Source organism: Papio anubis, chromosome 14 (genome assembly GCF_008728515.1).
Source record: "Papio anubis isolate 15944 chromosome 14, Panubis1.0, whole genome shotgun sequence".
NCBI lineage: Eukaryota > Metazoa > Chordata > Mammalia > Primates > Cercopithecidae > Papio > Papio anubis.
In genome coordinates, this window is record NC_044989.1 from 106,601,081 (window position 1) to 106,627,776 (window position 26,696).

Genomic DNA, 26,696 nt, shown 5'->3' on the forward strand with positions numbered 1-26,696 from the left:
TATTGAACATAAAGACACTTTATAAAGTATTTCACAGGGTTACCATCTTCCACCTTGGACCTCTGGAAAGATCTGTGGGGTGAGTTTTAGTCCCCATGACACACAGAACGTCCGTGAAGACTTAAAACATGCCACAGGAGGGGACGCTCAGGAGAGCCTGTGGAAAATTCCAGCAGGTAGTTCTCGAGAGCTGGTCCAGGGGTCAGCAGGGGATCTGTGTTTCCTTCTCAGGTCAGGTCCCCACCTCCCACCCCCAAACAAGAAGTTCCCCTTTCACAAACAGGAGGTGACCCTAGCAGACAGCGCAGCAGTCGGAGGTTAGACGCAGCGAGCTCCCGCCCCGGACGCGAAGGCACACGGGAGAGTAAACGCAGCACCCACAAGCAATAGGGCAGGGCTTTTTGTTGTTGTTGTTGGGGGCGGGGGTGAGGGGTTGTTTTCTTTTTTCCACCATCCGGGGCGTTTCTGTTTTCTAAAAAGTTATGCCGGAAGGTGGAGCGGCCAGTTAACACCATCTGGGTTTTCAGCTCAAGTTCTGTGCGGCTTTACGAAGACTTCCATCTGATTAGAGAGAACACCGCGTGGACCACGTAGAGCAGAGTGGCTACGTAGGAGAACACCTGGAACCAAGAGAAATGGCCGTTAATGGGTTTGCGCAGGAGGGCGCGGCACAGCGTCTGCACTGCATCCAGCCTCACACGGCGCAGGGGCGCCAGACCCAGAGAGCTTGGGCTGCCACTGCTTCTCACCCCTCACGTGGACGCCCTCCCTGCTGTGCAGAGCTCCGTGTGACCTAACAACATCCTCTCAGTACAGAGCTCCGTGTGACCTAACAACCGCCTGGACCTGGTGTGCAAGGTCAGACTCTCCACTATCGCCCAGCATCACGCTGGTCTCAGCCTGAGGTCTCGGCTGACCTGAGATGGAGTCCTCAAAGGCCCCTCCGATGAAAGCATCTCGGGCAGGTAACTTTCGAGGGACAACGTCCTCCCCCAGCAGTGAGACCAGCACCCTCCAGCTGTGGTCCTGGTGGCTTGGTTGAGAGATTGTAAATACCTGGGTTTGCTGGCCCTGGTGAAAGTCTCCGTGCCGCCTGGACATCCTCGCCCGATCATTATTTTGTTTTGGGTTCTTAATGTCACAGGTGTGGCTGAGGGAGCCAGACTTCACAGGGAGTGAGGGACAGCGAAGGGGAGGAGGGAGTTTGGGCTTTTGTCGAAAGGAGGGGCCTTGCTGTTGGGACCATCCAGTCAGCCACTGTGGCCCCGGGAGCGATGGCCCTGCTCGCTGGGGACTTGCTGTGTCCTCCTGAGCACTGTCTGCTCCCATCGCCTCACTCCCTGAGGCCTGCCTGCTGCCAAGCCCAGTCTCTGCACCTGGTTTTGTGACCTTGGGTGGAGGTCAAGAGTTTCCAGCTCGGGCATAACATCCATTGAGGGCGGCTACGCCTCTGTGACTCCTGAAAATGCCCATCCACCCCAGCCCTCAGGGCGCCTGCTCTCCTGCCTCTACACCCGGGCAAGCCCTTTCCCTCATTGCCCGCAGGCGGCGAGGAAGCCGAATGATTGAATAACACATTTAAGAGAGCGTATCTGGGGCAGGCAGTCAGACCCCAGTGGGCAGCCCTCCGTAGACAGTGGGCGTTCCAGACCAACGAGGGCCTTTGGCAGAAGCACCTTGGAAGTCCCCAGCAGGAAGAGCGGTGGAGACTCATTTTCCAAGTGGGGTCAAGAAATGGCCCACTGGGAACACGCAGAGATGGGCACGAATGGGCAAATTTTGGCTTCAGAAAACTCTCTCCCTAAACTGCAGCCATCGCCGCCCACCATTGTATAATCTAGAAACCTCCAGATTTCTCCAGAAATTTCCATCTCGTCCCAGTCAACTTCCACCAATCCCCGGGGTCCCTTTGGCAAAGCAGCTCTGCCACCCACAAAGGAGAGAGGGAGGAGCTCAGCTTGGAACAGGCCCTGATTAGTAGCCACAGAGTGGAGGTGAGGCAGGCCGGCTGCTTCCAAAACCAGGCTGTGTGAGAGAGGGTGTGAGGTGCCTCCTTGCACCCCAGTATCCCCTGGACTGGACATGCTGCGGTTGGGCGGGTCTGGGATTGAATCCTGAGTAACGAACTTCTTTCTCTCTCACAGTCAGATGCAGTTGATACTGTGAGTTGAAAGGCGTGACTTTACATCGAACACCGTGCAGATTTCCCCTTGGTGGTTTTATTTGGGTGCATCTGCCAGCTGAGAACACTCGGTTCTCAATTGTAACCCTCCTGTCTATGAGCATATTCGTGTCTATCCATCTCAACTAAAAAAATGGGAACATGGTCAATCATGGGATGGATAAGTAGCTGTTGGTCTATTCCTACAAGGGAATACTACACAGTAATGAGAACAAACAACCCACATCTACACACTTGTCGCTTGAGTGAATCTCACAAACATAAGGGTGAGAGAAAGAAGCCACATGAGTCCCCACTGTATAATTCCACTTATATGAAGTTCAAAGGCAGGCGAGACTGAACAGGTGCCAGAAATCAGAATTGGGTGGTGGTGGGGCACAGTGATGGGGACAGGACTTGAGGGGATTTCTGGGAGTGGTTTATCAGGCCCTAATTCTTAGTCCAGATGCCAGCTACACAGGGGAGTTCGCCTTAGGAAAATTCATCAGGCTGTGTGCTGGTAACTGGCCCTAATTCTTAGTCCAGACCCCAGCTACACAGGGAGTTCGCTGTATGAAATCTGTTGAGCTGTGGACTTGTAACTGCACGCCTCTCTGGCTGTGTGCTGCCTTTGATAAAAGGTAAAAGAGAAAAGTCGGAAGGCAGTAGAGCCTAGTGGTTCCCAACCAGAGACCCGCGCAGCAGGAAGGGGCGTTTGTTCCCCTAGCTGGGTTTTTCCATCCAGTGCTGACCCACTGACCACATCCCATCTGCATTTCGCAACCCTTGCCCACCACAGTTTTATGGAAATTATTATCAGACACTTCGCTGATGTTTGTTAAAAGAGAAGGCTTGGTTGGGATGGGGGAGGTATGAAGCGGCCTTGGGAGAGGGAGATGAGAGGGAATTGCGTGAAGAAGATGGAGGGTGGGTCACCAGCCTCCCCAGGAAGGAAGATCAGTCAGGAGCCACCTGGCTGTGCTGCTGCTTGGAAACCAGCCGTGCTGGGAGATGGGCCAACGCGGGACATCACCACATTCTACCTTGGGGTTTGCATAATTCATAGGTCAAGTTCTAGATATCTGAAGAGTGCTCTTTCTGAAACTTCTTACTTTTTAACAATACCCACAGTCAGAAGCGTGTTTTATATCGTAGACTGGTGCAAGGGCACACATGCTTAGCTCTGAAAACCACGTGATGAAACAGTATATTCTGTTACCCTGTCATTCTGATCCAGTCCATTAAGACGACAATCCACCTGGCTGCAGTGTCCCCACCCCTGGCTGAATGCTTCAATGGACGGCCACGTGGGGAGCGTCAGGAGACCCACGTGGCCAGACTCACGGCCCCAAACCGGTGCTGAGGGTGTGGGGACTGGGCCCCCAGCCTTGATGCTGGGCCCTACGATGCCTGGTGATCTTGGGCCCGTCACCCACACTCTCTGGCCCACTTCACCTGTGAGATGGGTGTCATAATCCTGGGCTGTAGGGTTGCCGTGGATGTTGAATAAGATTGTTCACAGAGCACCTGGGTAAGGCGTTGGGCAGCTGCATCCCCTCACACATCTGCCCTCTGCAAAGCCCACCCAGGCCTAGGGCATGCAGCCCTGGCCGGATGACTAAGCAGAGCCTTGGGCACGACACGACACCCCCTTTCTCTGGGGCTTTCCTGCTCCAGAGATGAAGGCAAGGTTTGACCTCACTCCAAAGTTAGTGAGCTGAAAACAGAGGGCCTGGGCAGCCTCCACACACACCCTGCCAGCCGCGGAGCCGCCCGCTGTGGACACAGCCCCGGGTGCCCAGACTCACCACGGCAGCAATGTTTTCGTGATAGTGCCTGTAGGTGAAGCCGTCTTGCATCGTGATGGTGGCCAGGGCCTCCAGGACCGAGGCGCTGAGGTAAAAGAGGGCAGCGGTACAGTGGTAGGCTGCGTCCTGTGGGGCAGACGGAGCATCAGAGGGATGGGGAGAGAGAGACGGGGCCCGGATGCAGAGCTGAGGTCCCCTCCACCCTGTCCCTTGCCTCTCCCCCTACTTCCTTTGAATCCCACCCCTCCCAACCTTGTCACGGAGGTCCCATGCCTGCCCTGCTGCACTGAGTCTCGCTTCACTGCCGTGGGGCCAGAGCAAGCACTTCGGATGGGACATGGGTCTCCCCTGAGGAAGGGTCAAGGGAGAGGTGGAGGAGGGGCCAGCAGCTTGGAGTGTCCCAGGGAAAAGCTCCTCCTGGATCCGAGAAGTGTTGTGCATGGCCACAGTCCAGCGTGGGTGTGGCCTCACTGACCAGTGCACGATGAGGCAGGACCATGCTGTTGCTATTGTTTTGTTTTGTTTCATTGCTTATTTTTGGCTCCTGGTATATTTAAAAGCAAAAAAGGGCTCGGCGTGGTGGCTCACGACTGTAATCCTAGAGCTTTGGGAGGTTGGTGCAGGAGGATCTCTTGAGGCCAGGACTTGAGACCAGCCTGGGAAACATAGTTAGATCCCCATTTCTACACAAAACAAGAAATCTCAGCTGGGTGTGGTGGCACATGCCTGTAGTCCCAGCTACTCAGGAGGCTGTGGCAGGACCATCACTTGAGCCTGGGAGGTTGAGGCTGCAGTGAGACGAGATTGTGCCACTGCACTCCAGCCTGGGTGACAGAATGAGACCCCCAACTCAAAATAAAGAAATAAATGAAAGCAAAAAGGTAGTAAAACAGGGTTTTATGTAGTTGTGATTTGGAAGTGATTTCGAAAGTCTAAGTAGCAGAGCTTTTGAGACTGACAGGCTTGGCCAAACGGCCCCACCACCCCTACAGCAGGTAACGGGTAAGTGTCCTACATGTAAAAGTTACCTTTTCATGCCCCTCAAAGCATAATTTATACAGAATAATGACCAAAGGCCACTTCTGTTTCCCTGTGCTCTGTGGCAGCCCTGCTTGGAGCTGGACAGTAACCATGGCTTGACCCTCAGAGCCAGTTTCCAGAGCCCAACACCTCGATCAGCCTCCAGGGCCCTGCTCCCCTGAGATGAAAACCGCCCTCGCGGGTGATGGGAGGGGCAGGCAGGCACCTGGTGGGTACAGGTGGTGTGGGGGCTGGGCAGCTGGTTATCCATGGAAAGGCAGTCATGCGGGAGAACAGAACAGGTCCAATGAGGGTTGGCAGTGGAGACCTTGCCTCTGCCCCTGCCTCTCTTGATTCCGCTGCCAGGAGCCCTGGGCAGGCTCAGCCTTGGAACATGGTGGGGTGACGTCTATGGAGAAGTCTCACCTGGCACTGGGAAAGCCCACCCTACCGGGCCAGGGGCCAGTACTACTGCCGCCCCGCCCCCCACTACAGCCAGCAGTCGCCCTGGGCTGCACTCACCAAGGTGACCCAGGAAGTCTCTCCACCGTGGGCTCCAATTAGGTACAGGATGATCAGGGTGGTGGTGGCCACGAAGCAGAACACAGATACGAACATCACCCAGCCCTGGACCAGGGGCCAGGGCACCAGGGAGGAGGCCACCAGGATCCACACCAGGCCCCCGAAGATCTGCGGGGGAGGAGGAGGGGTGAGTTTCAGCCCAGAGGAGAGCCCCAGCCCAGGAAGGGCCCCCGACCAGCGGTCACATGGGGTGACTGGGCTGCAAAAAACACAGGAAGCAGGCAAAGAGGACAGGGCAGGCATTTTCCTGTCCAAAAATGTGTCTGTCGTCCCCGCAAGGCCCTGTGCTGGATCTCAATCCCAATCCCCAGCATGCCTGCTCTGAGTAACTTTTGAAAAATTTTTTTCTTGAGACAGAGTCTTGCTCTGTCACCCAGGCATGAGTACAGGGGCGTGATCTCGGCTCACTGCAACCTCTGCCTCCTGGGTTCAAGCGATTCTCATGCCTCAGCTTCCTGAGTAGCTGGGATTAACAGGTGTGCGCCACCACGCCCGGCTAATTTTTCTGTTTTTAGTAGAGACGGGGTTTCGCCATGTTGGCCAGGCTGGTCTGGAACTTCTGACCTCAGGTGATCCGCCCTCCTCGGCCTCCCAAAGTGCTGGGATTACAGGCGTGAGCCATCGCGCCCAGCCTAATTAACTTTTTAAATATGGATTTAATTTTTTACTGAACAAACATATCAGACCTGCATTCCAGGCACTATCCTACGCACTTTACAAATAATAACTCAGTGATACTCACAGCAACCCTATGAGTAATGCCGACCCGTTTGCCAGATGAGGAAACTGAGGCAGGTGGAAGTTAAGTAACTCATCATTCTAAGAAAGTACTTGTGCCATTTGGTATTGTCATGAGAAGGGCTGCTATTCCTTCTGATATTCTAGCCTTCCTACTTGCTTTGATATTAAAATGTCCTTCTTTTTTTTTATGCAATGGTAGTGACCAGCAGATCTTTTTGGTCTTTATTTGGCAAAACAAATTAGCCGCACTGTCAGTAGCCCTCTGGCCTCCCCTCCTTTGTTTCTCTCTCTCTCTCTTTCCTTCCTTTCTTCTTCCCCCTCCCCTCCCCTCCCTCCCTTCTCTCTCTCTCTCTGTCTCTCTTTCTCCCCCCCTCTCTCTCTTTCTCTTGCTCATTGATTGTTTTTCTGGATTCAACCCCTTATATTCCCAAGTCCAGAAAGTGTTCTGACGACCAGATTTGGAGTTGGAATGGAGTAACCCAGGCCAGCCTTGTCTCCTTGGATGGCTGAGGTTGGGCGCACAGTGAGGGAAGTACAGTCCTGTGGTTATCCAGAATACACCCCAGCTGAGGTCGCCAGGGTCAGTGAGCTCCATACAGTCAAAGAGGAGCAGACACGGGGGCCAGCAGCGCCCCTCAGTAGCCCAGCCCCGCTCCTCGCTGTGGCTGGACACGTACAAAGCCGCTCCCCACCGCGGATGGGTACGTACAAACCCTGCTCCTCACTGTGGACAGGCGCGTACAAACCCCCGCGGAGACTTTCTGCACTTCTCTTTCCCTTCTCCTCATCTCCTCCTGCGCCGCCCCTGCCCCCCCGCTTCCGCCCCCAGAAAGAATCAGCTCAGCCTCGTCCACATGTTCTGCACTTGGATGAGGACGGGGCTCGGAGCACTCTAGGCCTATGTGGAGATTCCTTTGCAGCCAAAAGCCTCCAAGGTACTACAGATGCATCTGGGGGGCTGAGGATGGGGCTGCCCTCCCAGGTCTGTGTCCCCTGTGGTTTGAATTCACATAGCCCCTTGACCCCCCCACCTCCCTGAACTCGCTGACCACCTGCTGGGTTAGAGCTACCACTGTCTTCACAGGTGTTCTCTGAGGTGCTTGGCTGAGAAGCAATCAGGAGAGAATTGCATTTAGGTAGAAAAATCAGTGCAATGAAGACTTTGGATTTATTAAAACCAAGTTGTCCCTAAGGAATCAGATGTGGGCATCTCTGACCAGAAAGCGTCCTCTGCTGATGGATGTTAGGCCGCCTGAAGGCACGTGGCAGGGCCGGTGGGATGCACTGGGAGCAAAATCAATTAAATAAAAATGCCCAGACCGCCATGGGATAAGATGTGTGTGTGTAGATTTCATCCACAGTTGAGTTTCAGATCCAACAGATTATGCGGCCTTTTCCATAATGGGCACTGATGGAGGGACAGGAGCACACCGGTGTAGGTAGGGCTTGGATTCAGGAGGCATGTGAGGGTGGCGTGGAGAAATGGGAAGATCCAGCGGGCACATCCAGTGGGCAGAGGGAGGCCCCGGCCTGGGAACCCCTCTCCTAAGCGCCCTTTGCCTGGCGGCTACGTGACCCTCCCAGGAGGATCAATTTAAGTTGCTTCCTTGTTCACACAGTCTTGCGGAGTCCTGCACGCCTTCTCTGTAGCGCTTGGCACAAACACAGGTGTGTTGGGTTAGGGATAACTTGGGGCTTTCCCTGACCAGGTGATGGTGGGCTTGAGGTCTGCCTTGCTCACAGCTGCCTCCCTGGTGGGGACCCGGAGAAGACCCATCCAGCCATGCGTCCGTGTCCAAGTCAGCTAGCGGGACTTTGGTCTCCTGGTACCCGGGTGTGGCTAAACTGGAGCCACTTACGAACCAAATCCCAAAGGAGCAGCTTGGGTTGCACATGGTGGGGAAGAGACTCCGTTGCGGAATCCCAGTGGGACCCCGTGGGCCAGAGGCGCTTATGGGTGACCAATACGCATGCTATCGAAGAACACTGAATTTCACAGTGAGGAAACGATTTCCCCCTCCTTTACTCTCTCTGGTTTTTCTGATGAAGGCAGGAAGGGCTCAGGGCGGAGCCAGGTGTCTGGAGTTCTCTAATAGCGCGGATAGGCCACGGTAAACTGGATAGTGACGTTGTTTCTATGCTTATGGTCGCAATGTCATTATTTTGGGAAAATTAACTGTAAAATACATACGAAGTGAATTAATGCACAGGTGGCACCTGGAAATGGCAAATCTGAGAAGGTGGCCCTCAGTTCCTGTCTGCAGAGTCATCTTCACTCCATTCTTCCCGTGTGGCTTGAGACGTGACTGATAGGAGGAATCAAGGGCAGGAAAAGTGAGGGGAAGTCAGTACGTGGAGGGCTGGCCACAGCCTCCTGTGTGCATCTTGCTGGGCACAGCCACAGCCTGGGCTCTGAGCTTCCAGCACCTGCACAGAGGGCCCCGAGCTCAGGCCAGACCTCTGCCCTGTTCCGGTGTGTGCTTTGACCAACCTGATGAAGACCATTTCCCAGCTCCCTGGGAAAGTCCATGCTGCCCACACTGGCACGCAGATTCCTGCTGTCTGTAGTGGGAACCCTGTCCACAGTTGTCCATAGAACAAAGTCTACTGTGGGTTTAATCCCAGCCCCTGTCCCCTGACACATCTCAGGACCCCACCCAGCCTCTGAGGGCATCACCTTGCAAGGGTGTCCTTCAAAAAATGAGGCCGACTTTTTTCCTTTGCGTGGTATATGTAGAGCGGTCTGTTTCAGAGTGAGATGGTGGGGAGAGATTATCTTTTTCTTTCCTTAAACAGCTTTATGAGCTATAATTCACAGCCCATACAATTCCCCCATTGAAATGGTATGATTCCCTGGTTTTCAGAATATTCACAGATATGCTCGTCCATCACCACAGTCAATCTTGAAACATTGTCATCACCTTGGAAAGAAATCCCATGAGCTGTGGCTTCCCTGCCCCCATTCCAAGCAACCACGAATCTACTTTCTATCTCTATAAATTTCCATATTTGGAACTTTCATATGAATGGAATCATTCAGTATATGGACTTTTGTGACTCACTTCTTTCATTTAGTACAATTCTCTCTCAAGGGGATGGATACAGAATATCTCCGCCGTCGAAGCCGCACAGTGGCCCGTTTGGACCCCACCATTCAGGGGTCCTGGGTGAGTGTGTCTCATCTCTCTGGAGCCTCCAACACAGGAGCATCTGAGGAACGGCGTTCCTAGGGACGCTCTTACACCAGCCCTTGCCTGTCCCAGAAGCATGTGAAGGTGCAGCTAGTAACAGATGTCTCAGCACAGATGACATCACAACAGCCGGTGGTTTGCTCCCAGGAGATGGGCAGTGGGGCGGTGGGCCTTCCCCTCAGCACTGCCCAGGAGGTGCCCAGGGAGGACTGCAGAGCCCGGGGTCACAGGGGCTATCTGGGGGGCGCAGGGCGGAGGAGGGTGCAGAGCAACCCTGAGAAGAAGAGGAGGAGACGGGAAAGGGGCAGCCGAGCCGGGAGAGATTTCATTCCCGGCCAGGTGTCTGTGGAACAGAAACGGCTGCTGCCTCAGCTGAGTCATGGCCCCTTCCCTTCAGAGCACAGACCTTTGCTGCGGTCTCCTCTGGGAGAATTCTAATGCAGAGGTGCCCTGCTGGCTCCCTCCCCGTGGCAGGGGACTCCCGTTCTCAGAGGAGCTGTCCTCTGAAGTCTGCAGGAGGCTGCAGCAAGTGATTCTGCCTCTTGGCCTCGGTTTCCTCTCTGCAAATGGCAACTCGCAGCCGTCTCCCCACACTGTGGGCTGGTGTGAACTGGCTGAAACAATGGATGTGAGTGTGAAGCACTGAGCCCAGCACTACCAATACCTGGGAATAAGACGTCGTTCATGCAGGAGACTGACGGCTCCGTGGAAACAGACACATAAGCAGCCACTTAAGATGCAGGTGGACAATCAGCCCTGAGTGGGCAGAGCAGCCTGGACGGGTGCATAGGGTCAGTCAAGCCTTGGAGAGAGAGGTGGACTTAACTGGTTAACCAGGCCAGAGAACTGGGAGAGTTCTTCTCAGCACTGCCCAGGAGGTGCCCAGGGAGGACTGCAGAGCCCGGGGTCACAGGGGCTATCTGGGGGCGGGGCGGAGGAGGGTGCGGAGCAACCCTGAGAAGAAGAGTAGGAGACGGGAAAGGTGCAGCCGAGCCAGGAGATTGCCAGGGGGTGGAAGGGGCACATGCCAAGGTCAGAGGATGCTGAAGCATCTGTGAGGGCTTCGGAGGCTGAAGGCTGGGCAGCTGGGCATGGGTCAAGGAGTAGCAGAAGGTGGGGCTGGAGCAGGGTGAGCCTCCAGCCCCGCTGTGTGCAAAGCTGAGATTTGGTGTAAACCATGAGTCAAAGCTGGTTCCTGCCCTGCTCCACCTACTAAATGTACAGAGAGCAAGCAGGGCAGGAAAGGCACCCACACCAGGGAGATAAGGCACTCCTGGGCATGGCGCACTCTGTTCCAGTCTGGCCTCAGGACCCCACTGGCCAAATATTTGTCCGGAGCGAGGGAGTAGGTGAGGGTTCAAGGATTTCCTTTCATCAAGGAAACTCCAGGTGGTTCCCAGTCTCCAGGCGGCAATGCACAGAGGCAATTATTTTGAAAACATTATTGGCACCCCGGAGGCACGGTCTGTGTCCCCTTTGTTTCTGCCAACAGGCCAGACTTCCCCCAGCCCCGCAGCTGCACCCTGTCACTGTCCATCAAAATAGAGATGGTACAGCTAGCTGGGTGATCTCAGACAAAGGTCTCCAGTTGGGTGGCTGCAGAGGGACAAGGGTTGAGTGCTCTGAGTCCCAGGGCCTTGAGTTAGAAGATGGGGGTGGGGCCTCGGCAAACACTATCGTCCTCAGCCCTGACTATACGTTAAGTCACCTGGGCTGCCTTTAGAAAAAAACACCAAAGCCCAGGACTCATACCCAGTGTCTGATTCCCAGGAAAGAAGCAGAGTGATGGGACAGACGCCCCGCACTCTTGGCCAACACCTCATATTGTGTTGCCGTAACATACGGCCATGGGCGATGCTCTGTAACTCCTGTAAGACAGAAGAGGAAATGGCTCCTGTCTCAGGGCCCTGCCTGCCTTCCAGCGATGCCAGTCGACTGCCCCCGTCCAGGTCCTGCCCCACCTCTCAGTGCAAAATGTCACCATAGCGTTTCCTCTCCTCTCCCCTCCTGTCCTCTCCTCGAGCTTGGGTCCCTGTCTTGCCTGGAACATGAGACTAGCTCGTCCTTGGGTGTCCTCTGAACTCTGAGATGCAGCCTCACTGTCTGAGGATGGGGACCAAGGGGGTGCATGCACGTTTGGAGGCCCCTCCCAACGCTGGTATGACAGAGCTGGAAACCACCCACCTTTAATTCAGGCCAGTTGGGGGTGCTGAGCAGAGTTGAACTTCTCTAAGAACATGGGATAAAGTACAAAACGGGACAAAAAAGTTTCCAAAGAGTTCACATCCACGGTCTACCCAACGAAATGATGTTTGTGAAAAAAAATTCTGTCAGGAATTGTCTTCCTGGGAGCTCTCGTGTGAAATCGGAGAAGCTTCTCATGTTTTCTTTCCAAATTAATCCACAGGAAGCAGCCAGGGTGCTGAAGGGGTGGTTAAGGGTATGCACTTTGGAGCCAGGGTTGATGAGTTTGAAGTGAGCTCTGTTGGTAGCTGGGTGACCTGCTGTCCCTGGGCAAGTTATTGAATCTCTCTGTCCCTCATCTGAAAAGTAGTGATAACCGTTGTTGTGACTCAGGTTATATCTGCAGGGGGCTGGCACCTGGCTGCCACTAAGCTCTTGCTGTCACGACGGTCTTTAGATGAAGCAGCCTCTTCTGTAACTATGTGAAAAATCCAAAATCCCAGCAGTCTGAATATGATCTCAATACGCACAACCATCTACTCCAAAACTTGTCCAAAGAGAGCCAGAATATTTAAATAACCTCAAGAGAATCAAAAAGGGAAAACCTACGGTCTCCAGAAACCCAAAGTTGAGAAAAATGTGCCTGCCCCGCACAAGGAAGCACAAAGGACACTAAGATATGAGCCAGCCTTGCCTCCAACAACGGGCCTGGTCATGGAGGACGGGAAGACGCATTCTCTGGCACATTCTTGAGATTCGTCTGGAGTTTCCATTCCCTGGGGCTGAAAGAACTCTTCATCCACAGTCCCCAGTGTTTCTGCTGCAGGGCTGGGTAACCGAGGCAGTGCAGAGGGCTTGCTCAAATTCTCTGGATATTTTTCTGGGGCTCCATTTCACCCTGTTAGGGCCTCCACAAGCGGAAATTTTTCCAAGGACACATGAAGACATGAACCAAAGAGGTCTTCCTAGGCAAGGCTTTCCATCTGCACACCTGGGGGTGTGGTCCCCAGAGCCCAACAGCACGGAACACGTGGTGTGTGCCTTTAAAGGCACATGTGAACAACAGTTTGTGCCTCGAATTCCTGAGAAGTAAAGGAAACCGGCCACAGAAGAGAGGCTGAGCACCACTGCTGAGCTCCCCTGCCACTTAGGTCATCTCCCCAGGAAGGAAAAGGAGATGTCCTCGCCGGACGAGGGAGGTATGCGGATTCATCCCCGTGTGCTGGGAGGACTACAGGAAGCTCCCAGCCCTTCTGTGTCCTCCCAAGGCCACCACAAGGAGCACCCCGACTCGTGTTGCTGGCAGTCTACTCACTCACTGAATCGTTTTAGCAGCCAAGGCTGATTTCAATGCCAGGAGGACATTTTGCGCAGGTGATCTGACCAGAAAAGCACCTGTGAGGTTCAGGAGAGGCTCAGCAGTCCTTGCCCAGCTCTATGGGATGATTGGTTTAAAGCTAATCATTCCAGGAGTGAGACAGAGGGTAGGAAGCATTTTTCTGTGCACATGTATGTGTGTATGTGTGTGTACATGTATGCTTGTGTATAGGTGCATGTATGTGCCTACATGTATGTGTATGTATGCACGCACGTGTACTTCTCTGTATGTATGTATATGTGTTTGTGTGCAGGTGTGTATGCGTGTATGTCTGTGCACATGTATGTATGTGTATGGTGCCGCATATGCATGTGTATTTGTATGTGTGCATGTGCCTGTGTATGCTTGTGTATATGTGTGTGCACATGCAGGCATATGAGTGCATGTGACTGCACGTGTGTGCACGTGTGTGTGTGTGTGTGTGTGTGTGTGTGTAGGTAGAGCCGGGTTAAGGATGAGCTACTGTAGAGCAGGTAAATGGCACAACAGGCTTTGATGCCAGGATGAAGTGAAGAGGGCCCCGTGCACCAGGTGGTGGGAGAATGAATATGCACAGAGCAGGAGCTCAGGGGAAGACCCAAGACCCCTAATGCTGAAGGCTTCCCCAGAGTCCCGCAGCTCTTCCCCTAAGAAGACGCATCTGAGAGGGAGGGCAGGGGACTCTGCTCCAGTTCCGAGAAGCAACGAGCAAACACAGCTTGGCTTCCTTACTTTTGTCAGCCTACCTACCTCCCGGTACGAAGGAACTCAGTCCCAGCAAGCCAGAGAAGTTTCCCTCACTCGCTCAGTCACTCATTCAGCCACTCACCCACTCATTTGCTCACTCACTCACTCACCCACTCACTCACTCACTCACTCATCCACTTAGTCACTCACTCACTCACCCACTCACTCACTCACTCACTCACTCACTCACTCACCCACTCACTCACTCACCCACTCACTCACTCACCCACTCATTCACTCACTCACTCACTCACCCACTCACTCACTCACCCACTCACTCACTCACTCACTCACTCACTCACTCAGTCACTCATCCACTCAGTCACTCACTCACTCTGTCAGTTACTCACTCAGTCAGTCACTCAGTTACCACTCACTCAGTCAGTCAGTCAGTCAGTCAGTCAGTCACTCAGTCACTCACTCACTCAGTCAGTCACTCAGTCACTCAGTCAGTCAGTCAGTCACTCAGTCACTCAGTCACTCACTCAGTCACTCAGTCACTCACTCTCTTACTCGCTGACTCACTCACTTGGTCATTCATTCACTCACGCATTTAACAGATGCTGGGAGTGGCATGGTCAGCACTGAGGCAGGCTCACCCAGTGAAATGGATCTCATTCGAAGACACACTTTAATGAACGGAGCGCACCTCTCCCTTTCTCTCCTCTCTCATGCAGTCTTGCGACAGTCCCCATTGGAGCAGCTCTGGGTCCACCAAGGGTGGATTCAGGCCCTGGTGAAAGTGTCAGTGTCTGAGCAACGGTGACCAGATACGAACGCCACACGGGACAGGGACAGAGCCCGGTAGTTGGCACAAGATGCCCATCTGAGCCCATGGGGAGAGATCGGGGGAGAGGTCTGAGATTCTCTGGGTGGTGACCCTCTCCCTGCATCAACTGAAAAGGCAGAGAATTGGGAGTCTGACCCCTGGGGCTGCTACGAAAGAGAACCCTGGGAGCGCGGCTGGGACCTGACTTGGTTTACCTACAGCAGTCACTCTCCCCTCCTGGCTTCTTCCTCCCAGAGGGACCCCTCATGCCATCCTCACCCCCAGCTGGCCTTAGACCGTGCTCCTTATCTAATCTCAAGGCAAGAGCACGACTCAGGGGGTTTGGATCAGTTTGTGAAGAAGAGGATAGAGATTTGGGATTAAAAGCTCTAAGAGCTGTTGCCAGGCGCGGTGGCTCATGCCTGTAATCCCAGCACTTTGGGAGGCCGAGGTGGGCAGATCACGAGGTCAGGAGATCGAGACCATCCTGGCTAACACGGTGAAACCCCGTCTCTACTAAAGAATACAAAAAATTAGCCAGGCTTGGTGGCGGGCGCCTGTAGTCCCAGCTACTCGGGTGGCTGAGGTAGGAGAATGAAGTGAGCCCAGGAGGCGGAGCTTGCAGTGAGCTGAGATCGCACCACTGCACTCCAGCCTGGGCGACACAGGGAGACTCCGTCTCAAAAAAAAAAAAAAAAAAAAAAAAAAGTCTAAGAGCTGAGTTCAGGGCCATAGTTTATATTAACAAGGCAAGTTGGACTGGGAAGAGCCCCCTGTTCAGGCTTGCAATCTCACCCACCTTCAGCCCCAGGGAAGCCTTCTCTCCCATAGCACACACAGCCAGCGGGACCAAGTGACTGCTGACTTCATACCCGCCTCCCTCACGAGCTAGAGGACGGTCGGTCACTAGTTCCTGAATGAATGAAAACTCCACTCAGATCCACAAATCTAGGGGTTTTCTGATAGGCATGTCTTCATTTGAATGGAAAATTCTGCCTACCACGTCCACACCGGTGGCCTTACCCAGCAGGATAAACAGAAACCGAGAGGTTCCATGAAAATACAGGGTAAGCCACCTGGAAAAGGCAAAATCCGTGGAAATGCTAGACCAGACAGAAGTGGCTTAAATGCAAGAAAAACAAAAGGGATTTATGGGAGTCACCAGGTAGGTTAGTAATGTGAACAAACCCACAAAACAGGTGTACAACTGCAAGAGAGAGGCGAGAGGAGGCAGCCTGCCCCGGGTCTGGGAGGGTCCAAGGGAACTGGAACTCCCAGAGTCTCTTGGGGACTGGCGGCCTTTGTCAGTTTCACCCTCTGTCCGCCTTTGAGGTCAAGGACTCATCTTATGATTCATCAATGTTGGGTAGGTGGAGTGGAGACCTGAGCCCTTTCCCTACCGATGCTTGCTGAGAACAAATGTCTCCGAGTTCTTGATCTGGGCCAGGGATGTGGGCAGACTCGGGGTGTATGCACGAGACAGACAAAAAACAAAGGTCTGCAGGATGTGCTCTGAGTGCCAGAAAAGGGTGCTAGGAGGGTGGGCTTCCCGGTGGAGGTGACGGGTTAGCTCGGGCCTGAAGGGCCACCTCCAACAAAGAAGCATTCCCACTGCCGCCCCCACCCCGATCACACGTGGAGATGAAGGAGGTCTGTGGCTGGTTTTAGAAAGAGTCCGGGGCCCCCAAGCTGGGTGGTTCCTTTCCTGCCAGGCCCCTCAATCCAACTCTGCCCACCTGCCAAGCAGCTGGGGGCCAGGATGGAGGTTGGGGGAGGTGAGGGCACAGGTTTTTGCCAGAGGCTGCCCCCTCTCTGAACCGATGCCCTTGCATACAGCCAACACACTGACACTGATGACAAATCGCCTTTGAAAGCTTTAATCTGAACCCACTGGTAACTCGTTCCTATGCCTGCGGGCAGATGTAGCTATGCGTCACTCAGAACCCAAAAAGCTCTCCCTGCCCATCCTGGCACCCGGCTGGCAGGTGATGCAGAGAGGCTTAGAAAGCAGCCTGCTCCCTGGGCAGAAGGCAGGCTGGGGCTGCCACCCTGTCCTCCACCTCCTGGCTGTCCCCATCAAGGTCCCAGCTGAGGACACACTGACCTCTGACTTCAGTTGTTCCTTCCTGGTGAGAGGAGAGCCACTGGGAAGGCCCCAGGAAGGTGGTGTCTGTGCAGGACTTGGTGACCCCAGGGAAAAGTCAAGTGTGCCCTCCACAGCCTGGCCCAATCCCAATCCTCCTGCAGCACCTGCCTGAGAATGGAACAGAAGGCACCTACGGCAAAGGTGATGGGGGCGGCCCTTGTGGACCCCGCGGTGGGTACGGGTCGTCCAGTTGGTTTCAGAGCAGATGTTTAAATTATTAGTCAACTAGTAATAACAGCACTTGATAGCTGTGGGCAGTAGCTACGTGAGGCAGGTGCTGCTGTGTCCCCATTTTACTGATGCAGAAAGAGAGGCACAGTTACCTACCCACGTTCCCACAGCTGCCGGGTGCTGCTCTGACGACCTGGCTGAGGCCCAGATGCAGGACCCCATGGGTGTGACAGTTACCTCCTGTGTCTAGGGTCAGCTTTGGAAATGGCCATGGATTTTTGTTTTGGTGACAGTTTCTCACTCTGTCACCCACACCAGAGGGCAGAGATGCAATCACAGCTCACTACAGCTTTGACCTCCAGGCTTAAGTGATCCTCCCACCCCAGCCTCCTGAGTAGCTGGGACTATGGGTGCAAGCCACCATGGTTGGCTAATTTTTTATAGTTTTTGTAGAAATGGGGTCTTTCCATGTTGCCCAGGCTGATCTCAAACTCCTGACCTCAAGTGACCCTCTCACCTTGACCTCCCAGAGTGCCGGGATTACAGACGTGTTAACATGGAGGAGGGAGAGTAACCAATTAGTCGTCAGGCCACTCCCAGCCGGCTTTTCCCTCCCCAGCCCGCCACTGAAACAATGAGTCTCAATAGCCTCTGTTCCTTCAGAGGAAAACAACAGCAAGGTTTGTGTTGAAGATGCATACAGCACAAGATGAAACGCCAAAGGATCCCGCTCCCTCTTGGGCAGATGCGGGCCTGCAGTTCAGTCTGAAGAAGAGGGAGGGGCCGCCATGCAGACCCCACCCCTCCCCACTCCCCTCGTAGGTCAGGGGACCTATGACCTATGTTCTTCCCCATGGCCTTATTCCTGGAGTGCCCACCTCCTGGGCCCCCTTCCACCAAGTTGGTTCTGGGACTTTCACTTTCTGCCTCCTCCCCCTGCCCTTCCAGCCCCTCCCCTCCCAGCCCACTGCATTCTCACAGGGACTGGAGGCTCTGGCCAGGACCTGCGGGTCAGTGAGACTGGCTGTGGCTGGTGACAGGCTTTCCTTCGATTTCCTACATATGTTTTTCAGGACCCAGGGCTTGGGTACATTGAAATGATTCGCCCAATACTAGGGTAGAACACTAGCTATGAATGTGGTAGGAGTGGCAGAGAGCCTGGGGAGACGTGCTGCAGACAATCAGAGTGTGGCACATTCATGACTCCAAGAAGGGAAATGACTGTGCTGCTTGTGCCCAGCCAGGAGCTCACTGGGAACCAAGCCTTTCACCAGGGGGTCAAAGGCAATCTGGAGCCTTCCAAATCGATGAGAGACCACGAGGGACCTGTGCCATGCTCCACACCCTTGGGAACAATCTGAAAGCTGTGAGAAGGAGCTGGCCACACACCCCAGAACTTTCCTCCTTCAAGGACAAGGAGCACTATCCCCCACTGTCCTCACACCCGTCAGCACCAGGAGGGAACACCTGCTGGGGTATCCTATCAGCACCTGCCCCTGAGGCCTGCTGCTCCAAGTCACCGTGTCCAGGGACTGAGACTAGAGGGGCCAGGAGGAAGTCCCAGAGTGGCTTAAGTCAGCCCCCAGCCCCTTCTAGTTCAAGTCTGGCTGGCTCTGTCCTGTGTCAAGGCAGGTCCCAGGTGGTCCAGTCCCTACTCCCAGCCCGTTCTCTGGAGAATGTGTCTGGGCTCAGGGCAAAGCCAAGCCACTACTGAGTCTGTGCAGAGTGAGTCTGCACTGGTGGCACAATGTGCTCTGCCCCTCGCCTGCCAGTGTGGCGAGTACAGGTACAAAATTCAGCCCTTGTCCCTGGCCGACCTGAGGGTGAGCTGGCAGCAGCATCTTGGGGCTTCCTGCTCACTTCTGAAAGCACTGGGACAGAACGGGTGCCTTCGCACCAGTCCTGGCATTGCCCCATCCCCGTGAGGTGGGGGAGTGACTTATGAAAAGCTAACAGCTAATCTTTTAAAATGTAGCTCAGGTGTGATGACACGTCCGACAGTCCTGTGGATCTGAGCCCCGTCATCGCTCAGCAGTTTCCAGGGAGCAGCTCAGAGTCACTGAGTCCTCACCAAAGCTGGCCTCTGGTCCTGAAAAACTGGAAAAGTCACTTCTCCACCAAACCCCTGTGGAACCTCTGTCTGGAACACTTCTCCTCCCTTTAGAGAGGAAGAGAGGAGAAAACAGGGCAGATCAGGCAGTAGCCCTCCCTAAATAGCTACAGAGAGGGGACAGAGCCGGAAGCCAGTGAACACAGTCAGGGAAGGCCAGCTTAGACACCATCCTGTGCTGGCCAAGCAGGGCCCGCTCCACTCCCTGGTGCCTGTAGGAGACGTTCCTAGCTAGAGCAGCAGGGAACTTGCTCCAGGAAGAGAGGAGGTCCCTGGACTGACTTGCGAGAACCTCAGAGCACCTGACTGCTTGCCCCAGCCTCTCCCTGAGAACTGTTCCCACTATTCTGTTCCCCTTAAAAATATCAAGAGGGGGCCGGGCGCGGTGGCTCAAGCCTGTAATCCCAGCACTTTGGGAGGCCGAGACGGGCGGATCACGAGGTCAGGAGATCGAGACTATCCTGGCTAACACAGTGAAACCCCGTCTCTACTAAGAAATACAAAAAATAGCCGGGCGAGGTGGCAGGCGCCTGTAGTCCCAGCTACTCGGGAGGCTGAGGCCGGAGAATGGCGTGAACCCGGGAGGCGGAGCTTGCAGTGAGCTGAGATCCGGCCACTGCACTCCAGCCTGGGCTACAGAGCGAGACTCCGTCTCAAAAAAAAAAAAAAAAAAAAAATATCAAGAGGGTGGCCTGGCCTCCAGACGCCCGCGCCAAGTCTCAGAGAGTCAGTGGAGGGTGTGCAGTGCAATGCGTGTTCTTCAACCTGCCTTGGACCTCGTGACTCAGAATCTGCAGGGTGTGTTTTTGACAAGGAGACCCAGAGGAGGTGAGAGCGTCCCAGTGGTCCTGAGCTGTCCCTTCATTCTGTAGGCGGGGGAGAGAAGGGACCCCAGCCTTGCCCAGGGCTGCCAGGTGGGCAGGGCTGCCGACTCAGGATCCCAGGGTGCCTTCTAGCTCAAGCAAAATCTCGCGTGGCTGTTTAGGTGAATGGAGAAGGCTGGGCATGACCTGCTCACTGCTAGAAGTGCTCGCTGGACCCTGGAGACCCCGTGACCCAGGCAAGCTGCTCCCTGTCTGAAAGTGAGGTTTCTGTGATTCTACATCTCTGGTCTCCTAGGAGTTCCCACGCCACCTTCTCAATGCAGCCACAGCTTGGATCACCGGCCCGTGGCCCAGTCCCGGCTCTGTCAGGCTGGCTCTTCCCCAGCCAGGTAGAAATCTAGCGTAGGTCCCTAGACTTCTCTGGTCACTCTTAATGAAAGTCCGGTCGCTTTGGGTCACAGAAAAGGTGTCATTTTAGTCATAACTCTGTCCAGTTCACTGAAACTGTCAAAACTGCAAACTGATTTCAGGTGTCTCCCCACCCCAACCCCAACCCCAACCCGTGATGTGACCGCACTTCTCTTGGTGCTTCTGAGGCCAGAGGAGGAGGGCGTGCCCCTGGAGGGCTGGTGGCATTCCTCAGGCTCTCACTCGCAACCCTGCCTCCTTTGTGGCCTGGGGAGGAGAGGCTGAGTAGATGATCTCACAGCCCTCCTCAGCCACTTCCTTCACAAGTCCTGAAAGGGTAGGGGTCTCTCCTGGCACAGGGGTCTCTCTGTGGGAGACCCTGCGTCTGGGGGCCATAGCTGAGACAGAAAGCCTTCCCTGCACATCTTCTGTTTCCTGAATGGTGGCTCAGTGTCACGAAGCTCCTGGCTTAGAATGGAGAAGGAGGAGACAGAGAGTGGCTCCAAAAGGAAAAGTTCCTCACTGGGTGGGACTTTTGCAGGGGAGCAGACCAGAGGCAAAGCCCTGGGTTTTGTTGGAGGAGGAGAGAACACTGGCCATTTCACCCGTGACCTATACGGGGCTGCGCTGATGACCCCACCACCTGCAAAAGGGGCACAGCCTCTGTGACTTTGGAGGTATTTGGAAAGGCAGTCTCACTTCCTAGTTGGGCCTGCCTTCCTCTTCCTGTGAGGACTCTGCAGATTTTAGAGGTCTGGGATAGGGCTGCAGGGCCAAGGAGAGATGGTGATGCCCCACCCTGAGCTGCCACCCTCACTTGCTCCAGTGGGCAGTCCCCTCACCATGGAAGTGGTGCTCCACCCTGATCGCCTTGGACATCTGCGCCTCCCAGGCTGTTGGGAGGTCAGGCATGGGAATCTGAACTATGAGTCATCAACAACTCAGTGGACTACAGATTTAAAAAATAATCAAGCATTTCACACCCATCGGATTAGCAGAAAATTATAAAGTCTGACGCTACCAAGTGATGAGGAACAATGGCGACTTTCATGTGCTGCTGGTGGGGGCCGGGGAAGGTCCAGGTTTAGCCTGAAGCTTAAACAATTGGAGGGACCATCTTTATAAAAGAATACAAAATTAGGCAGAGTCTTGGAAAGGGCTTGAGTAAGGAGGGGTCTTGAACTTAATTAAACATCATCGGCTTCCCAGTAAATCTGCTCCTGGGGTGTGTAAATTGGAATTACTCTTTTGGGCGGCAATGTGGTAACATCTGGGAAAATGACAATGTGCACATCCCCTGTGACCCAAAAAGTCACATCCTCCACGTGTTTATGGGAGAAATTTCCAACAGGTAACTACAGAGGCAAATATAAGAATGTTCTTGGCAATGCTGTCTGCAGTAGCTAAAGGCAGCAAATTGGAACTATCCCAAGTGTCTATTAACAGAAGACTGGATAAACAAAGTCAACATGTATAAATCTCAGAACATAATGTTGCCTGGAAAGCATGTTGCAGAAGGATATGTACGGTACGCTGGCATTTTCATAAAGTGTGAAAACGTAAAACAATGCCATGTGTAGGTCATATGTGTGCAGTGAAAGTCTAGACTGTGCTTGGAAGTGAACACCACATTCAGCCTACAGGTGGCCCTGAGGATGGAGGGAGAGAGAGGATAAGATAACAGAAGAATGTCTAGGGGGCTTAGATGCCATCTGAAAGCTTCATTTCCTTAATACATAAAAGCAAACAGGGCAAAATATTAAGATTTGACAAAGTTGGGCAATAATTATGTAGGTGTCTGTTAAAGTATTATATATATTCTTCTGTGGCATTTGAAATATTTCTATTTTTGTTTTTTAAACTTGAGCGAAATTCACATATCATCAAACCAATCATTTTAAGTTGACAGTTCAGTGGCATTTAGTGCATTCATGGTATTGTGCACCCACCAACTCAATCTAATTCCAAAGCATTTGCATTACCCCCCAAAAGGAAACCCCATAGCCATTAAACAATTGCTCCCCTCGGTGCCTGGTTAACCACCAGGGTTTGTGTTCTGTCTCTACAGATTTATCTATTCCAGATATTTTATATAAACGGAATCATACACTATATGACATTTTGTGCCTGGTATCTTTCGCTTAGCATAGAGTTTTCAAGGTTTATCAACTTTGTAGCACGTATCAGTACTTCGTTCCTTGCTATGGCCAGGTCGTATCCATCGTTTGGGTGTGTCACACTTTGTTATTTAGTTCATTACTGATGGCCACTGGGCTGTGTGTTATTGTGAAGAGAGCTGCTATGAACATGCATGTGCCAATACTAAAGTCTCTGCTTTGAATCCTTTGGTTATATACCCAGAAGTGGAATTGCTGGGTCAGAGGGTCATTTTTTGAGGGAACACCAAACTGTTTTCCACAGTGACTGAACCATTCACATTCCCACCAGCGACATACAAGGGTTCCAATTTCTCCACACCCAATACTTGACGTTTTCCATTTTTTGGATGCTAGCCAGCCTAATGGGTGTGAAGTGGTATCTCATTGTGATTTCTTTCTTTCTATTTATTTATTTAATTTATTTACTTATTTATGTATTTTTTTGAGACCAAGTCTCACTCTGTTGTCCAGGCTGGAGTGCAGCAGCGTGATCTTATTGCAACCTCTGCCTCCCAGGTTCAAGCGATGCTCATGCCTCAGCCTGCTGAGTAGCTGAGACTACAGGCATGAGCCACCACGCCTGGCTAAGTTTTTAAAAAAAATTTTTTTATTTTTAGTAGAGACGTCGGTCAGTCTGGTCTCGAACTCCTGACCTCAGACGATCCACCCACCTCAGCCTCCCAAAGTGCTGGGATTACAGGCGTGAGCCACCGCACCTGGCCTCATTGTGGTTTCAATTTTGTTTTCCTAAGGCCTCATGATGTTAAGCATCTTTTTATGTCCGTATTGGCCATTTGTATATCTTCTTTGTAGAAACCTCTGTTCAAGTCCATTGCTCATTTTCTAATTGGGTTGTCTTTTTGTTGAGTTGTAATATTCCATAATTTAAAAAAATACCTCCCCCGGGGTGGCCAGCGCCTTCTCAGGCCCTTTAATTCCGCATTCCTTCCACACATCAAATATATACAGCTTCATATTTACAGTCCACACAGAGGAGAACTGAGCGGCTTGGGGCCAGCTTTCTCCTCTTCTCTCCCAGGCACCTGCTAGCCCACCCCTAATCTAGAGCATGAGGAAGACGCCTGGAGGTGACTGTGCGTTGCGGGTCTCCTGGGAAGTGAGGAAGGGAGGTGGGGAACAGGGGTGAGGTGGAGAAGTGACTTTCTAAGTCAGCTGAGAGAAGCGTTCTGGGCGAGGGGGAGTTGTTTGTTCTGGAAGCCCCCTATGGGCAGGCCACAGAGCCACGCTGGCGCTGGCGGAGCAAGCTGCCAGTAGTAGACGGTTCCAAGGTTTCCCACACCCCTGTAGTCTCTGCAGCATCGGTGGGTTGGGCGGGAGCCTCCGGTCACCTTTCCCGCAGATGAGATCGCCCCGTCTCACTGGACTGTTCCTACTCTCAGGGGCACTCCCTCTTGTATGTTGAAGGCCAGCGCGGGGCTGGCTCTCTGTGAATGGTGGGGCTGCGTTCATTGGCGCCCCTGGTTTCCTCTAAATATAACTGCTTTGATTCCGCCTATCCCTAGGATTTAAAGTCACCGGTTCCACCCAGGTTTGGGTTCGACTCGACTTTCACCCCAAGTTCAATGATAGTCCTGCTCCCAGGCCGCCGCAGCGGCCCCTGCCTAGCCCCTGCCCCCAAGCCCTCCTTGGACGAACTGACCCTCCCCCTCCAATCAGGCAATAACAACCTGGGGTCCAATTTCTAAACAGCCAGGCTCCGACATTTTCTTTCCCCTCCAACTCTCCACGCCTGTGCTTCTGAGGGTGGGGTGCCGGAAAAGGTGTCCCCGAGGCGGCGACGGACCGCACCCACAGAATATACAGGGCACACCCCTCCCAGGTGAGGGCCAGCGGGCCCCGGGGAGTTGAGGCTGAGGGAGGTCACTTCGGCTTCGCGACGCCGTGAGCGCTTATCAGGAGTTCTCAGTAGGAAGCGCTTTCCCGCAGCCTCAGGCAGAGACCGTGCGCGCAAGGCGGGACCGACCGCAGGTGCAGAGGCCCCGGGGCTGCCCAAGGTCAGCCAGGGCACGCGGATGGCTCTCGCCGCACCCCCAACCCCCGTCTCCTCCACTCCCACCCCACACACGGGGCAGAAGGACTGCGGCCGCGCAAACTAGGGCCTCATTTCCAGATCGAATTGGTCGCAAATACGTCCCCTGGCCAGAAACTGTAAAAGGCCAGAAGAAAATAAACCGGATTCAACTCCCTCTCATCTCCAGATCTCGGTTGGTAACACTAACGTTTCTTTTGCTGATTTTTTTTTTTTTCCCGACACTATCTACCTTCAAAAAGCTGCGCACTTCTACCCAACCTCGCAAAGCGCGGCGTGAGCTTCGGCGGCGCCGGGCGCGTCTGGAGGGCCCGGCGCGCAGCTCTGGGACCAGCGCACCAAGAGCCATCCCCACCTGACCCGCTGCCAACATCCGACCCCGGTTGGGAACCCGGTTTTTCCTCCATAGTCCTGTAGACTGTTTCCCTCATTCCGTTGGTCTAGAAGGGGACAAACGACCGGAGGTGGGAGGGGGCTTCCCTGGCTTAGTCCCCGCCCTGTCCCTGCTGCCCCGATGCTCCCGGGACCTGCGCAGCTAGCGGATCCAGTCCGAGAGCTGTGCTGGGCGCCCGAGAGAGCGCACGGCTCAGCACCCCCGCGTCCCTTCCCTGGCCAGGAGTCACTCACAAACTCAAAGATGAAGAGCAAGTCGGGGAAGGTGGTGAAGACCGAGAAGCCACTGGGCAGGGTGCTGCCCCCCGACGCCGCTGCGGGGGCCATGAGGGCGTGCTGGCGTGGGCCTCGGGACTGGACGCGCGCCGCTCAGACTGCGCGCAGACCTCTCGCTTGCTCCGCGGAGCCCAGTGGCCTGGGCGCCCCCGCGCGCGGGTTAAGAGCAGGGGAGCCCGAGCAGAGGAGGGAGGAGCCCCGGCCGCCGCCCAGCTCCGCCCCCAGCCCCACGCCCCGGGAGACCCGGCCCGAGCGCCGCGGGCACCGCCCTGAACCTCCTCGAGGGCCCGCTGCGGGCGTGCAGAGCTGGGGACGGTGGACCTGACTCCTGCGTTCCAGCCGTGGGTGGCACCTGTTGTGGGAAGCAGGGCAAAACCACTTTGGTCAGGCGCTCCTCATGCCTTTCTCGCTTCGTAGGTGACCAGTATCTCCTAAGAATGTTAACCATCAGTAACCGGACCCCAAACCTCACCAAGGCACCCCTCGGGTCACCATTGCTCTAACTTTGAATTTGGGTCTCCTTCATTTTGCCGCTGGATGCGTTAATGTGCGCGACCCACAGCTCCAGGCGGCGGTTTCCTGGCGGAACGGGACCGCCGCCACAGCCTGGGGGTCTGCAGTGGGGGCTGGGACTAGCCTCTGCCGCCGGCCCGTTCCGCGTCCCCCGAGCCGGCGCTGGTTCGGCGCTGGGAACGTGCACCGGGGCCTCTGTACTTGGCGCTGCGCTCCTGCCTGGGGATAGGAGGTTGCTCCCAGCCGCGCCGGCCCCAGCAGAAGGCTGCTGGTGGTGGTGCTGGGGCAGGTCTGCCTTGGTTCCATGGGACAGGAAGGGACGTTACCAGAAGAGATTCATCTCTTTCTCTTGGTCTGGGCAGCCCGGGCCTTTTGAGGGTGGGACCGCTACTACCTCCACCTGCACGTTCTTTGCTGCCTGTTGACTGCCAGTGTTTCCTGTTTTGTTTCTCTGTTTCACTATCTATTATTTTTTGCCTTAAAAAAAAAAAACAAAACAAGTATTACTATACAGCAGTTGCCTATTTATTTTAATTTACTATTAATAGTGGATTGCTGTGTTTCCTCCTACAAACACTGAAGCCTGAAATCCGACCCCGTCCGGATTCTCTCCTGCCAAGAGGGAATTGTCCCCGCAGCCTCCAGCTCAGACTCCCAACCCTTCTTTCTTTTCACTGGCAGCTGTTGCAGGCAGGACAAGGGGCTCCCCTCTCTCCAGTGGGGCCCTCATCTCTCCCTGCTGCACAATTCTTCCTCCTTCCCAGTCCCTAGGGAGAGAAGTACATTCGTGGACGCATTTTCCAAAGAAAAGTAGCGCTCCCATCAGCTGGCCATTCTAAGCGCCTCTGGAAACCGGCCAGGCATTTGAAATGAGAAAACCCCGCTGTGCCTCTGAGAGCTGCTAGCTCGGATGGTTGCAACCAAGTTGCCACTGTGTCGGGTCCCCAGGGCAGCATCTCTCTGGGCACAATGGGCTGTGGGACTTCAGAAGCCCAGGTCCTCACCCACCGTGGGCATCTCATAGCTCGCTAGTTGGACCCGCTGGCCTCTGAGAGGACATCTTCTTCCTCCCTAGGAGACCGTCCT

General features: G+C 54.2%; 1 protein-coding gene and 1 long non-coding RNA gene across 3 annotated transcripts; one reads left to right on the top strand and one right to left on the bottom strand.

Moving 5' to 3' along the window:
* On the bottom strand, window positions 1-26,696 carry MAL (mal, T cell differentiation protein). Of its 2 annotated transcripts, XM_003908956.4 has the most exons (4): window positions 25,056-26,696; window positions 5,512-5,679; window positions 3,970-4,095; window positions 1-620 (listed from the first exon to the last, which is right to left on the bottom strand). In XM_003908956.4, the coding sequence occupies exons 1-4, from the start codon at window positions 25,146-25,148 to the stop codon at window positions 546-548; spliced, it is 462 nt and encodes a 153-aa protein (XP_003909005.1). In that variant the 5' UTR covers window positions 25,149-26,696; the 3' UTR covers window positions 1-545. The 2 variants fall into 2 exon arrangements, with proteins under 2 accessions (XP_003909005.1, XP_009182889.1); XM_009184625.3 differs by lacking the exons at window positions 3,970-4,095; window positions 5,512-5,679.
* LOC108581698 lies at window positions 660-2,331 on the top strand. Its single transcript, XR_001894332.2, has 2 exons — window positions 660-965; window positions 2,145-2,331. It is a non-coding gene; the product is annotated as an uncharacterized LOC108581698 (long non-coding RNA).